Genomic DNA, 15,951 nt, shown 5'->3' on the forward strand with positions numbered 1-15,951 from the left:
ATAGTAAGTACTCACCCGAGTTTACTGTTAATTTTCTACAGTTTTCGTAAACAGTCAACCTACCCGCAATACAAACAAAAGCTGCCGTGTCGTTGCTTTGTGTGTTACTATTGATTGGTAAGTTATCATACACTATTGAAAAGCAACCCTCTACATATTGCTACATTTGCAAAGATTTATTATGCGTAATAACATTATAAGATGTGTTTTAACTCGAGAACAACGTAGAAGAAACGTAATAATATATAATTTTAATCTTTTAAAATTCATCTACCGAATATAATTAACAATAGAAATTTTAAATCTGTCGGGAAAACGATCGAAAAAAGTATCTATGATTAGTTAATATATTGTTTAATGTTTAAAAAATAATTATAACGAGTCGAACGAGACATTTTCCAGTTGTTTCTACCTGTTGGGAATGCATAAATGCATAGTTCGTGACATAAAACGGAGCATGCGTTTTACTGCACACCCGCGTGATCCGTCACGAGTTGTATACTCCGTGTCACACTGGACTAAATAGTTCCGTTGCCAAGTCACCGTGCCCGCAACGATGTTAATGATGTTTATTGGATCGTCTTCCTACCGCATCCGATGACGGCGTATCGAAAGACGGGTGCCACGAGTACCGGAAAAACAATGCCGACGACGAATAATGGATTTGTTTACAGGTGAGATATTGTTATTATACATATATAGGTCACTAGATTTCGGGCAGGTTGTCAATAATAATCCAAAAATACACGTTTCCAGTTACGATTCCAATATCACAGGTATCGGACTCGAAAATTCGATGTCGTATAATCGGTAAAATGAATATTTCTACAATATACAATTATAGAAGTTAATATAATGTTTATAAAGGCCGAATGCCCTCGGATATATAAAAACCCATTCATTAAAATTATTGACGTAAACATGGCGTCGGAGCGAATTATAATAATTTCAATATTTATGGAAAGCGAAAATCTGTGCTGGGTTTTATAATTAAATATGTGTTGCGCGGAAGTAAAAAGTGCACGGTTATCGTCGTATACGTTTACCGTATATAACCTACATTATATATATTTATCAAATAATAATGGCGCCATAACGTAGTTAATTAAATATACAGATACAAAGTAATTTGGACTAAAGGTGGACGATTAAGTAGCCACTTTGTATTAAATTAATTAATTTAGAATAGTCTAAATTATATATTTTATTTTTAACTTATTAAATACGAATCATTTTCAGAGAATATTTTAAAATTTTGATAAATTATTAAGATTATTTACCAAGCATTTCGTAGACCTTAACCCCCTTCGGTCCGCCGAATTTCAAATTGGAATTATTGGTTTTTTATCGGTTATATAACTTTGTGTACACAGAATTTAATACGATATCGTTTAAAATTTATACAGGAAGGGTGCGGATAAGAATTGAATAATATAGAATGAAGGCAACCGGTGTACCAAGATGGCGTCCGAGTCAGGCCATTATTCATGATGGGTAATTGCTGTACCGACAATCATTTGAATTCGGCCGGAGCATTATTAGACGAAATTGTTAGCCAACCGGATTGTGGATTAGATAATCGTCTTTATAAATTGATCGATTATCAAAAAGGTGGTAAATTAGTCGACGCTTACGAAAGAGGTGGAAGCAAAGAAGTCGAATGCTTGGCTAAGAAAGAACTTAAAGAGTACATGTGCGAAGACGGAGAAGGAATGAATCTTACTTACGAATACTATAATAAATGGAAACATTCGAATAACGATTGCCAGGTGAGTGAATTGATTTTGTCGTAAAGCCAGCCATCCATTCCCACGCCTTCCGTCTTATAAATTGAGATACTGTTCCTGCGTTTAATCGGAAAAAACGCCGTGTGCCCGAAGCTATACCAAAATAGGTTCTTCCTCTCTACCAATAATAACGCGTTTAGCTTATGCGCAAACCGTTCCGTCCTTAAACGAGTCGTCGTAAAGCCAGCAGTTTTTAATGTTCTCGTTAGTGACCGTTGCTCGGAGATTTGACTGTACCGTAATCTTATCGTTTAGCCGGTTTATATTCTCGGGAATGACTTCGCTTTGCGACGACTTGCCCGATTTATGAGAAAAAGTACTAATGAACGTAATCGTGAAAACTTTTTAATAGACATAAAGCAATTAGCATAGATTTGGAATTAAAGTTTAAAATGAACTTTACAGCGCAGTTTATCGGTAAAAATTTCTAAATAATGCGCTAAAAGTGGGGATAGCCAACTAAAAAATAGTTAAAATATATCGATTTGGTGGTGTTCCAGACCAAAAATCCAATAGTGTCGTGCAGAAACATCATATTCGTGCAATTAATTATTTCTTTATAGGAAGTACCGATATACTTATTTCCAATGGAAAAGAACAGCGAGATGTTTTACGAAACCATTTATTCATTCGTGAAATTTTATTTATATTTTTTGTATTTTAAGGCCGTGATTCAGATGGAAGAAGCATTCAACTCGAATTGTCAAGTGCCAAAATTTACAGAGCACCAAATCTGTTGGAAGTTAGAATACAGAGGACTTCTGGGAGAATCAATTCTTCACGTTCTTATATTATGCAATTCCAAGATACATACAAGAATTGCTAAAGTGCTCCTTCGTCTCTACCCACATCTTGCGTGGGATATTATAGAAGGCGAGGAATATTTTGGTAAGTTGCAATTCTTATGTAAATTTCACAGGATTTTCTCGCTCTTATTTCGTCCGAAGTTGTGTGTATATAGAAACACGAAACGCGTACAACCTCTAAATCAACTACAAATGGCAATATCCCGTCTCAAATGTTTTGAATAGATTCACCAAACACCTACAGACAAATAGACGTAATCTAAGAATAAGGGTGCACTTTTTCATTGAAAATTTATTGCATTTTATGTGTGAAAAAATGCAGCTTCGACTGTTCGACACATATCGTGATGTCGCTTAAATATTTTATTATTAAACTCTTACTCTTCCGTTTGTATACACGTATTTCGTACGAAACATAAATTTAACACGTGTATTAATTATTAAACTTTTTAAAACAGTTGGCTTTAAGATGGAATTTTCCGAGTAGACTTTCATAAAATCGATATTTGCACATTTGTACTACAAAATAAATTATTAAGAACTTTTTAAAACACGATTTCGTGTTAAAAATCACACATTTTCCGTAGAAAACGGCGCTAAATCGATTAAATTATTATTAATGTCGAGCCCTTTACGACCTCGAAAGTATATAATTATCATCAATTATCCCAACCGGACGGTGTCGTAAACTAGACGTCGAGAAGTTAACTCTAAAACACTAATATTTGAAAACAATAATCGTGAGAATTTTTACAGAGAACACTACTTTGATATAAAAAATATAAATTACGATAACGATTAAACACTATTTATAATTAAACTAATTAGGTTACAATTATAAATTCGATTACGATTAATTATAAAATGCATATAGTTTTGCTCATTCCCAGTAGATAGCTCGCCATCTATCTACCGGGGTCTTTTCGTGGGGCGTGTTTTCGGAGATATTCTAGTATAGGGGTGTCTAAACTCGCCATTAATAGTAACGCGTACACGATTACGATATTTGCGCTATTATATTTTATAAACGGGGGGATTAATATCGATAAACACCTCGAACTCTTCTTTACAGATAATTTACCATCGGCTAAATTAATGGGTCACGATATCTTAATAAAATGTCGTGACTACCTTGAATAAACGGAAGCAATATAACAATTTGTTCTAAACAAACTTTATTAAATTATGCGCTACATTACATTTGGAATTTTAAAAAATACACGATTACCCCCTCAGGACCTTTCTTTGACATTCGTGTGTGTAATTAGTTATACAAAGTTTTGTTAATGGTATCCACGTAACGGATATTGTTAAACTTTTACGTACGCGATTAACGTCTAAAAATTTAAATTTAACGCCCGCGGAATTGTGTCGTTTCTTTAGAATATTAAGAACGTCAACAAACAATCCACGAAAATGCTTTTCCCTACACCAAATAAACCGAATATTGCTAGTTAGTCGCGGGTTCCAGCCCGACCGACGGGCCGTTACGCGGAATTTTCCGGGGATTTTTCGTACGTCTAACACCCTATAAGTTTCCCTCGGCAAATCGCCCGACTGTGGCGTCGCCTGGCAATCCAATCTTTTAAAATAATTCTTTGGAAATTTTGGGCATTGTATAGGTTAGCGCCCGTAAATAAATACTGTAAATACATTTTTATTCGAGCATATGCCAGGGCTCAAACAATTACTTCCGAAATTAAAATTTAATGAATTAGCCTACTACAAATATCGATTGTTTTGTGATTCTTTTAAAGGACACACTACTAAACCTAGAATGACCTTAAATACACTCGAGTGTACTTTTATAATTCAAAACCACACGATTCTGCATCCATTAACGAAAGTTTATCGACGAAATTCGATGCAAATTCGTGCAAAATTTGTGGTTTAACAAATTTATGTTCAGCATTCCAAATTTACTAATTTTAAATAGCAACGTTTAAGGCGGACTCTTGGATAAAACTCCTCCGATTTCGAATGATTTTTAGACACGGTTACACAAGTTTGCATTATTTTCTAAATTTAGTGCGGTATCGATTTTGTGATGACTTTTAATTATAAAAAATAATATAAATTGCGATTTGTAATCGTAGTTGCACTTTGAATAAATCGTGTAGAAATCGATATCAGAATATTTAAAGCCATTGTAATATTGTTATAAGTTATTGCTCGTATTTATTATTTGTTATCGTCGTAATATACATTTTATTTTCCCAACTTTTTAACCTTATGTGATTATAAATCCCGGATAAAAATAGACCCTAGATTTTCTTGCTTTTCAATTTTTCATCGAATAAATTTTAAAAATATTCTCCTCCTACAGAAGTCAAATCACCAATCGGCGTAAACTGCGCTTTGGTATCGATTTATAAACACGTATCTTAGGCAAAGTTTTATGAGAAATTATAAGGGAACATTTGCTGCGGGTTCTATCGGCCGGATAGCCGGGCGGCAATTTACCACCGAGAGAAATCTACGGCGGGCAGCGCGGATCGGGTGATGGTTCCACATTCCTCTCGCGCCGATTAAACCCGTCCGTAACGAGAGTAATTGTGGCAAGTGCTTTGCGTTACCGAACCGACCGTTTCTACGGGTTCTCGCGCCTTTACAGTCGACCCTTTCGATTGTCTTTAACGGGTGTCGAACACTACACGAGATATTTACGTAAATTTAAATTCATAAAATTGTTTATTTCCATAATTAATTTAAACACTAAAATAGTGGAGATTACGAGACGATACTAAATTTACAACCGAGACCTTGTGAATAATTATTGCCTTTAGAAAGATGTTTTATTCGATAACACTTTTTTACAATACGCATCTCGCTCGGGTGCGTATTGTAACAAATTACTCATTGACTTACGAGAAGACAGTTTGAAATATAGTTGATAAATACTATTTGTATACCTTTTATAAAAACTGATAACAATACGAGAGAACAGTTTCCAGGAAGTAACTGTTTAGTGTCGAATAAGCCTCGTATCGTTGTTTTCGTCTCGTGGACTGTCTAGTATTGTAGAATAGTTGAAAAATAATTTCGAATTTTTGAATAAAATCGATTATCTATCATTAAGGTGTATTAGTTAGGTTCAAAACTTTTTAAACTTAGTTGCACCCCCGTAACTCACGCGGGGATAAATTTTATGGAATTTTTTAACGTAAATACTATATTATAGATAACGGATGAAAATATCAAGAAAAATAAATATTTTTCCCGGAAGCAATATTTTCAATTGTTTAAAGATTGATCTAAAAAAGATTCCAATGCGAATATTAATAATTAGAAACATACCGGTCCAATTAGCGATCGATCCTTTCAAAGTTGTTATAGAGTGGATATAAATTTTGAATACCCGTCCGGTCTCGATTGCATTCGTTTGTGATTTGTTCTTTTGTTCTATATTACGGCACAATAAATCCCCTTCCTTACTTTTACACGCGAGAAATTACGGAAGAAATTTGCATTAACAGACGAGCAATTGGCATTCCGACTCGGTTACGCCGGCAGACGACGACAATTTTTAATTATTATTTCGCTTATATTTCGAAGGGGCCAGCGCTTTACACCTGGCAATAGCGTATCATAATACGGATATAGTGAAGCAAGTGGTGGAATGCGGCGCTAATGTTAATCAGCGTGCGACCGGCCGATTTTTTCTTCCTCACGATCAGCAGAACATTTCCGCTAAGAAACAAACAAATTTCATCGGCAAGTGAATTTATTCTTTTTTGGCTCGACCGATTAGTCTGTGTTTACTCATTACCGTACTTTCTTTTAGGTTTATGCTATTTGGGAGAATATCCTTTGGCGTGGGCAGCGTGCTGCGATAACGAGCCCGCTTATAATCTATTGCTGGCCCGCGGTGGTGATCCAAATATGCAAGATTCGTTCGGAAACATGATCTTGCACATGGTCGTCATTAGAGATAAATTAGTAAGAGATTAGACTTTAATCAATTTTTTACTAAAATTATGACTTACACCTATTTTTAATTGTAGAAAATGTACGGATACGCATTAAGACACCCGCAGAAACCGGCAAAAGATTGTATTCTCAATAATTACGGCCTTACTCCGTTAACATTAGCGTGTAAATTGGGACGGAACAAAATATTTCGAGAAATGTTAGACCTTAGCGCAATTGTAAGTATCATTTTTTAAGTGTTTAATGTTAAAACGAGGTCTCTATTACGATAACTCTCCGCCACGTCTTCGACACGTTCGTTTCGCTACCGACTTAACTCGAAATCGAACCCGGATTTTCCACGGTGGCCGTTACCGGTCCGTTTCGAGCTACGGCTCGTATTTGTTATATCTTCGTAAGAAATTTCCTCGTCCCTCGTTTTCGTCACCCGTTCGGGACCATCAAAATCCGACGACAAAAATCGAAAATTTTTGTACCGATACAAACACAAAAAGTATTTATTGTTTTGTTTTAAGTTTTATACTACAGGCACATACGTTGTTCGACATTTGAAAATTTTATAATCGAGTTAAAAAGATCATTTCTGAAGCATTAGCGTATAAAAGAGTGAAGCAAAAAATATATATTAGATATGTTTTCATTATAATTAAGACTATATCAAACGCCGCTGTCGATCTCGTGAAATTGTGAATATTCTTGATCGGAAATTACGAGTCCGCGATGTGTCCGAAAAGTCGGCTCCTCTCGCACGAAAAAGTTTCGGCTAGAGCTTCTGCAGACGTTGCAATTCTTGCGGTTAGCGTCTTCATTTATTTCATTTAACGGAACGTATAATTCGTTTATTTCGTCATCGGCTACTTGTCGAAAGTCGAGCGTAGTATTAGAAGGAGCCTCGACAATTTCGTCGTCATTTATGTACGAAGTCGGGCGCTCTCGTCCACAAGAAACGTATTCGAGTACATCGGCGTTGCGTGTCACCGAAACGGGTCTTTATCGCTGGCTGATATTTCGGCATTCGTCGTTACAGGAAGACATTGTGATTTATCTAGCAGCGTTTAATTATATCTGGACTTTGTTTTTTTCTAAACTTTATTCCACGTCAACTGTACGCTACATCTTTCGGATTGATATTGGGTATTGCATCGACTGCCTACCATTTTATTACCGACGAGCGATTATTTTATTGTGACACGGTCACAATGCCGGGCTGCAATACTTAATGGCGCTTTTTAATTTATTTCGTTTAAAATATATGCTCTCCGTGATCGAATTAGCAGTGTCTTGCCCCTGTACACCGTACTTTTCCTTTAGCGATCGAGTCGTGCCGATAACCTGTCTAACTACTTTCGGGGAAAATTTTTGAATCGAAATAATATAACTTCGGGTACAAATTGGACGTTGGTATATAGTTAAGCCAGGCCTCCTGCCCCTAAGGTCCCGTCTGTTCTTGTCTTTCATTTGTCTAACTCCGTTCTCGATATCGAGGAAAGACAGTGAGAATTTATAGGTCTACAGTTTTTCAAATTGCGGCGCGACAGGATTTTATTACTCCGGTCATTTTTGATCGTGTTACGTATTAAATGGCACGGTTGAAAAAGTGATAAAGTGACAAAAGTGAGTTGCCGGTGACATTTACGAGTGACAAAAACGAGGGACGAGTGTATGTTATGCTATATATACAGTAATTAATGCGTGTTATTATTATTAGGAATTTTGGAGGTATACAAATATCACTTGTTCCGGCTATCCATTAAATGCTTTAGATACGATTCTGCCAAACGGCAAAACAAGTAAGTAGCTTGCTCGTATTCGTATGAAAATTAAGAAAAATAATGGAAATTAATTATAATTATTGTTATCGCACTTAACAGATTGGAATTCGGCATTGATGATTATTTTAGATGGTCAAACAAACGAACATTTAGACATGTTGGACGGAGGAGTGATACAAAGATTACTCGAAGAAAAATGGAAAACCTTTGCTCGAGTATTATTCGTAGATTAATTTCATTTATTTCTACTAAATCATTATATATAACATTATTATTATTATTATTATTTTATTCAGCAACATTTCCTTAAAAGGCTCGTTTTCATATTCCTTCATTTGATCACTCTGGGCATCGCTGTTTTTTTAAGACCTCAGTCCGATCAGCCTTTGATCGGAAGTACCGACGTGTGGTCGATTGTACGTATAGTTAAATTACTTAAAAATAAAATGGTGGTTTTAGGCATAGGCAGCGTAAAGCCTGACAAAAGTGCGACGCTTTGCGTTGGAAACCTTACGATACGCGGGAATTGATCCTAGGCACTGTATGTTACGGAGGCCTCGCACTACCTAAATCTGCCATTAAATATAGTTTATCACGAGTATCGACATTAATTATTCTACTCTTATTCAGTGTAGGTATTGTTTCGAAATTATATCGTGCCTCGGTTGTGTGATTTTCGTTATATTTCAACAAGGACAAGAAATACTAGCGCAAGGAATAATGGGCTTCCTGTTCAGCTTGGTATATTATCAAATTCGAATATTCTTTAGATTGTTAGTAATAGCGAATGGCTGTTTCTCTTCCAGATTCAATTAGAAGCTAAAGTGTAGTTTAAGCCGAGTCTGAGATATTAGCCAGGTTGAGGCCGAAGTTTTAAACGCCAAAACGTGTACGTCGGACGTTCGGCGTCGCTTTCGTGTAAGCCTAGAAGTTCGACGATGGCGTTTAGAAGTCGGTGGAATCACGCTCGACCTTCCGAAGGCCATTGTCAAACTCCTAGGCTAACGGGAAAGCGACGCAGAACGTCCGACGTACACGTTTTGGCGTTTAAAACTTCGGCCTCGCTATTGCTATTTCTACGTCTGAGCTATAGATACGCTGCAACAGATTGGATGTTAGCCGAGGCTCGGCACGAGTTACAATAAAAGATTATTTTGCTGTAATTCCGTGGTTCTCAAACTGTGGGACGTTCCATCTCAGTAGGGAGCGAATTGATCAACGTCGCTGTTTATTTTCGAGTACAAGTTTCGTACGTGCTAGTTTCACATATGCACGTTGTAACGGGTGCAGCGTACTCGTCCCATCTTTAAGACTGTTATTATAATATCATCTGGAAGTAGTTTAGAAACAGCATTTCGTTACTAATAATAAAAAATAATGTTATTATGTAGTTGATTCTTTAAATAATTAAGATATAAATGTTTATTTTTAGACCAACCCTTCCAAAGCTGTATTTATTGTTTCCAATATCCTCATCCTCGCGTGTATTCCTTGTCGTGTATTAGAAGAACGGTATATAGAGGATTGCTTTCTGTCGATTGCGCTGCCTGGAACATGGTTTTTCCTTATTTTCTTTGCGGGGTAAGTTCAACTTTTGAATAATTCCAACAATCAAATTATATATTTATAACTAATAAATATATTCGTCTTCAATTGTTTAGAGCAATGCGGTTAACGGGACCATTTATAACGATGATTTACAACATGTTAGTGGGAGATATGTTTCGTTTCAGTATTATATACGTCATCTTCCTGCTTGGATTTACGCAAGGTTTATATTTTATATAATTTTTTAAATGTGTTTTAATTATAAACACGAGGCATTAGCACGCTATGGGTTATACGGCAGATATAATTAGGCTATGGCCATTACGGAAGACCCGACCATCACGAGTAGGGACGAAGGAAGTAAACTGCCCGTTTATGGTAAATTACGGTAGTGGAACGAGTCCCATATCCCGATGGTAATTGCAGTGTTGGGCTACGGGTGCGGTGTAACAGCCTCAATGCCGAACTCAAACTCTCTGTATCTTAAGCTATAACGTATAATAGGGCTTTTCCCTTCATCAAACAATAATATGCAGAAAAAATACAAGGTCTTAAGCTATAAGCTCATAACCTAAAGATCTAAAGTGAAGTGTATTTACAAATCCGGCCCTAGATCTCCTCCCGTCTTTTTTTTTTTTTTTTTTTTTTGAGGTTTTAGGCCTTTTTACGCTCTGAGAGCTCTAAAAGGCCAAAAGCTCCCGTCTAGATCAGGGGTGGGCAACCTTTTTAAGCCTGTGCCAAAATCGCCAAATAGGGCCCGTGTAACGCAAAATTTTATCGCGCCAACGGACATTTCTCACGTGATATTTAATCGAATGTAGTTTTTCGTTTCCTTTCTTCTTTTAGGCATCATTCTATTCAAAAGAAATATCAGTCCTCCCGCCCAAAATTTAATTTACAATAATCTTTATTACACTTTTTGTTAACTATTGTGTCTGTCTGTACAGATAAATTAACTCAATTTTCACCTACTTCCCAATTAAATGGTAAAACAAAAAAAACTTTCGACAAATATGAAACTAAAAAAGTAGAAAATAAAAAATATAAAAACTGTTTTAAAGAAACGTTTTTCATTCGCATAAATGCTTTAAAAAGTAAAACACCAGTTTTCTTTAACTTTCGCAGTACTCTTGGTATTACGTGATCAAAAATAAAATCGTGGGGCTATCGTGGAAAGCCCGTAACAATTGATAGAAGGATATTTCTAAATGAACGCCGTTGTCACATAATACCAAGAACACCGTAAAAGCTTCTATAAGTAACAGATATGTATAATATCAAAGGTGCGGCTTCTTTATATCGTTTAAAAATCAATTTCCTCGCAAAAGATCTTTCTTTTAAAAACAATTGATGAAACTTGACAGTTAAGAACGAAAAGTTCAACCGTTGTTATTTTATCTGGACCGCATTTCGTCAGAGACAAAGACTACCGCGTGTTATCTTCGTTATTCTTTATATCGCTATGCATTTCGGGTGCAAGATTTCGATGTAATTTGTACCCCTCGTCGGGTGTTACATTTCTACAAGAGGTAGAAAACACATTTATTACAGTAATTATTGTAGTGGAATTATTACCAGTTACAAGAAGTTATTAGGAATTATATTATTTTGGATTATTAACATTATAGTGAACTATTTTACGTTTAGACATACAGTTAGTTAGGCGGTGTCGATGCGTTGTCCCCTAAGGCATTTCTAACTGTCTCCGACGAAATAAGAACGGTTGAACTTTTCGTTTTCAACTGTCAAGTTTCATCAATTGTTTTTAAAAGAAAGCTCTTTTGTAAAGAAATTGATTTTTAAACTGTAAAGGCTGTCAAAACTTTTTTTACTTTTCAGTGCATTTGTTTCCTTAGAGTTTTTGTAATTTTTTATTTAATTTTGTTATTGACTGGCGTTAAAAATGAATCGAGGCCGAGTGTCAAGTAGAAGTAGCTTTTGGAATCGTTTTTTACGTTGGAGGGGTTCGATGGCAGCGGGAGAACGAAATTGGGCACATTTTCGTTTCTTAAACAAAATTAAACAGTCGAATTAAATAAGCTTCGTAATGATGTAAAAAACGCAAATGTTCTTCGTTCGCAAGTGCCTTAACGAATTGGAAATAGATTTTGCCATAGCGGGTAAGAAACAAAAGTCGTACAGAGAATGGAGAGGGAACACAATTTTTAATTAAAATGTTCGGGCACTTTGTAGCCATTTTTACTACTTAATTAATAATAATTTTATATTTTTCAGCCTTCTTTTTCTTATTCAAGTCATCCAAAAACGAAAGATTCGAATCGTTTCCTCAAACGTGGATGTCACTTTTTCATATGACTCTCGGATTTTACGAAGCAAGTTCCTTTTGTTTTAATGTAATAGAGGCTATTTTGACTCGATATTAATTATTGTTTCTTGTAAAACAGTACGGCGATTTGGGGCAAACTTATTATCACATGATGACGAGATTAGTATTTGTATCGTTTATGGTTATCATGCCCATTCTTTTATTGAATATGCTGATCGCCATGATGGGTAATACTTATTGTAAAGTGATCATTCAATCCGAGAGAGAATGGATGAGACAGGTACTTGGTTAAAGTATATCTTAAAATATTTTGAAACATTTTTAGCGAAATTCTCCAATTTCAGTGGGCTAAAATCGTAGTGGCTTTAGAACGTGCCATCGATCAAAAGCGAGCTAAAGATTACTTGGAAAGTTATTCGATAAGCTTGGATTCCGGAAACGACAGCGCTATGGAGCAGAGGGCCGTTATGGTTATTAAAAGTAAAGCCAAAACGAAAGCGAAGCAACGAAAGGGCGCTCTAATGAACTGGAAGGTAAACATTTTCCAATATTACGTTTCCCCGACCGGAAGCACCGAGCTCTCGCGGGGCCTCTTCTAAAGGCGCGAGTCCGAAAAATAAGTTGTATATATAACTCCCAACTTGTTTACGCGATGCAACTCGCGTCAGTTTAATATTCTCTGACGTCTCGCATCCGGGCTCAACTATTTTTTGCACGCTTCTAATATACACCATTTAATTTTTGCACAGAAATTTGCTTTTACTTTTTAAAACTAATTAAATGTTTTGCGCGTCCGAGCTGTGTTCCGTGCGCCTGTACGTAAGTACGGTTCCGAATATCATCGTATTTTATAACCGGTCTATATTTAAGGTAATTAAAAATGCACTGGGAACCTGGGATGGGCGAAGATTTTATCGGCTTAAGTATCTGCTAAAACCAGGTTTCGCTACGAACAGGTGAATTAGGAAATTCGATGTACCTCGACTATAGTCGGTTTTTGGCCATCCGATCGTCATTCCGTTGCTCCGAAGGTTCGAGATAGGAACCAAACCTGTCAGAACCGGTGCGAGCCAATTACTTTAAGGACTCTAGATAGAAATCTTAGAAACCTTAAAAGGCAGAAATCATTATAGACGGTGTCAATCGGACGTATTAGGTTTACTTCTTTTCTTTTCTTTTATTTAGTTTTGAATAATATATTTACCTGTATCAATTTCTTATTTTTACAGAGAATAGGAAAGAAAATCGTACAAGAAATTAGGCAGTGTGGCGGAACAGCGGACGGTGTTCATCAGAAATTCCACACTCGAGCTAATCTGCTAGCTCCAAAGTTACATTACGCAATACGAAGTGACGAATCAGAAAACGAAGCTGCCGGAACTGCCATTGTAAAAGACGGACTAGGTGACGCCTTGCACCAATTAGTATTTGCTCACGACTTAGATATTAGTTTAAGTGCCGCAACGCCGCCTCCGTCTTCGCCATCGAGACTCGAAACTAATGCGAGTGAAGAAGCGAATAAACCGTCTTTAGACGACGGAAATGGTAAAGACAACGAAGCATTTGCGAACGACGTAAAAGACGACGTCGTCGAAGAAAAGTCTCGAGTCCTCGTTGCAGATTTGACAAATTCGAAATATAATAGTGCAGTATGTGATTTTAAAATGGAAATTGCCAAAAAAGACTTACCAAAAATTAAATTAAAAAAGCACCATCGAAGGAAACTCCTTCTTCATAGAACGAAAATCGGAATTATCGAAGAAGACATCGAAGAAGAATCTAGAATTCAAAATACAGACAACACGGAGCTTCGAGTACTTTCTGACGTCAAGCCGAAAAGGAAATTAACGTCGGCTTTCAGAAGAAGCTCGAAGAACAGGCGTAGGAAACAAGTGGAATACGGTAGCAGCGATACGGACAGTTTGCAGAATAACTTAACGGAAAATCATATTACTAAACATAAAAGGAAATGCCGCAAGCGTAAGTGTCAGAAACCATTAAAATCTGAAATAGTAACGAGAAATATTACAGAAAACCGCACCCAAATAAAGGCCGATCTGGCACCTTGGAGTACAGAAAACGTGGTAGCAATGACGTCCATCGTTCATTGGGACGACGAGCTTCAAATGTTTTAAATATTTTTATAAAAACTGTGTTCTTTTATAACGTTTAGTATAACTTTCATTTATAGTTCTTAATAGCGAAGTTATTAAGAAATTATCGGAACGTATTGTATATACAAGGTGCTCCAAAAGTCAGTTTTATGCAAATACCGAAGATGGTTAACTGCTTTTGATCCAACCTGTGTATAAATGTGTACATACATAAAAAGTCGAGTGAGACGTTCGTACTTCCTTGAATTAAACTGCCAAAGAACCATAATTACAAGCGCAAGTCGTATTTTGATTTTGATCGACATCTTTCAATATAAACACTGCTCAAAATTTAATCCTCATTACAAATTACCAAAGAAGATATCAATTATGTGTCGAGGCTTTCAAATGTTCACCATTCAATAATTTATTTTTACCGATTTTATGTTTTGAAGAAATACGAGCGATTAATACAGTGCCTTCTCTCGTGATTAACAATTAAGCAATATTATACAATTTTCATAGTAAATATATGACAGTGTGAAATTAAATGCAAAGTCGAAAGTGGTAAAACAAATTTAACGTTCGATGCAATGTTCAACGATCTGCCGCGATCTCGACATACAAATTCAATGTCGAGTAGGCTATAGGCCTATGTGGGGGTTCCGAAGACAAATACAAGTCGATTGTAACGTTGGGTATCCGAAGAACTAGCGTAGACTCGACTGCAGCATTGAGGATTTGCCACGATCTGTAAAATCAAAAGCAAAGTAGAATGCAATTTGAGGATTTGAAAGGCTCTAAAAAGAAACGAAAAGTGGAGGATCCGTCGACATCTCCGAAAACAGACGGAAAGTGTGAACAGGAGTGAAAAGAATACAATGTTCAAAATTGTTTAGATCATCGGCGTAACAAACAACTAAATCTAAGCATTTTTTATGTTTAATGTTATTTTTAATTTAATAAAAGCTCAAATCATGGGAACAAAACTTAAAACTTTAACAATAAATGGTTATATTACTCGTAACTTGTATATTTTGATTACGTTACGTGTTTTAAGATATTATCGAATAATATTTTATGCAGTATACACGCAATATATTGTAAAAATATTTATCCTCGAGTACTCTTAAGGTAAGTTTTAGTATGGAAAGTACGGGGTGGTTATAATTTAAGTTGCGCTACTCAGACCCGTCTAGAGCCCGTTCTCGTGGATGTATTTTGATGAAACTTGGAATATATGTTATGTGAACCACGAGGAAAAGGAAAATGCAAAAACAATATTTAGTTCGAATTTTTACCACTAGGTGCAAAAATTGCGCATGAAAAACAAGAAACACAAAATTAAAAGACGCAAAAGGTTTTTATTCACAACATCTGTTCAATGCGCAATCCATTTGCATCAATTATATATTATAGTTTTAAAGACACATTATGTATGTATTGTATGGAAAGAAAAATATCATTTTTCTTTATTGTATCAGTTCAGTTCAGTTCAGTTCAGTTTTATTAAAAGGTACAAATTAACGTACATCCTGGCTCCGCAATTAGCACTACCAGGGTTCAATACCGAATACATAAATTGGAATTACAGATAAATATAAAGTTACAAATGAATGTGAAAAATAAAATATAAAACAAAATAACAACAACAACAATAATAATAATGATAAAAAAACCCTAATAACTAGTACTGTATGTACAAGTTGAACAGTTATCTTTATTGTA

General features: G+C 35.8%; 1 protein-coding gene across 1 annotated transcript; it reads left to right on the plus strand.

The window, feature by feature from the left end:
- The first annotated feature begins 395 nt into the window (after positions 1 to 395).
- On the plus strand, positions 396 to 14,286 carry LOC136974396 (transient receptor potential cation channel subfamily V member 6-like). The gene is made up of 16 exons (XM_067269258.1): positions 396 to 674; positions 1,407 to 1,769; positions 2,453 to 2,675; positions 6,149 to 6,307; positions 6,378 to 6,532; positions 6,598 to 6,741; positions 8,232 to 8,313; positions 8,395 to 8,510; positions 8,592 to 8,711; positions 8,926 to 9,036; positions 9,728 to 9,876; positions 9,957 to 10,066; positions 12,079 to 12,176; positions 12,249 to 12,410; positions 12,475 to 12,663; positions 13,360 to 14,286. The coding sequence occupies exons 2-16, from the start codon at positions 1,488 to 1,490 to the stop codon at positions 14,263 to 14,265; spliced, it is 3,006 nt and encodes a 1,001-aa protein (XP_067125359.1). The 5' UTR covers positions 396 to 674; positions 1,407 to 1,487; the 3' UTR covers positions 14,266 to 14,286.
- The last annotated feature ends 1,665 nt before the right edge of the window (positions 14,287 to 15,951 follow it).

This window comes from Centruroides vittatus, unplaced genomic scaffold (assembly GCF_030686945.1).
Source record: "Centruroides vittatus isolate TY-2023 unplaced genomic scaffold, ASM3068694v2 contig_349, whole genome shotgun sequence".
NCBI classification, from domain to species: domain Eukaryota; kingdom Metazoa; phylum Arthropoda; class Arachnida; order Scorpiones; family Buthidae; genus Centruroides; species Centruroides vittatus.

Excerpts from the sequence above, each read along its gene's own strand:
- LOC136974396 (XM_067269258.1), top strand. The coding sequence starts at position 1,488 with ATGATGGGTAATTGCTGTACCGACAATCATTTGAATTCGGCCGGAGCA. Across the intron at positions 1,770-2,452 it reads ATTCGAATAACGATTGCCAG|GCCGTGATTCAGATGGAAGA; the intron begins GTGAGTGAATTG and ends TTGTATTTTAAG. Across the intron at positions 8,511-8,591 it reads AATGGAAAACCTTTGCTCGA|CAACATTTCCTTAAAAGGCT; the intron begins GTATTATTCGTA and ends TATTTTATTCAG.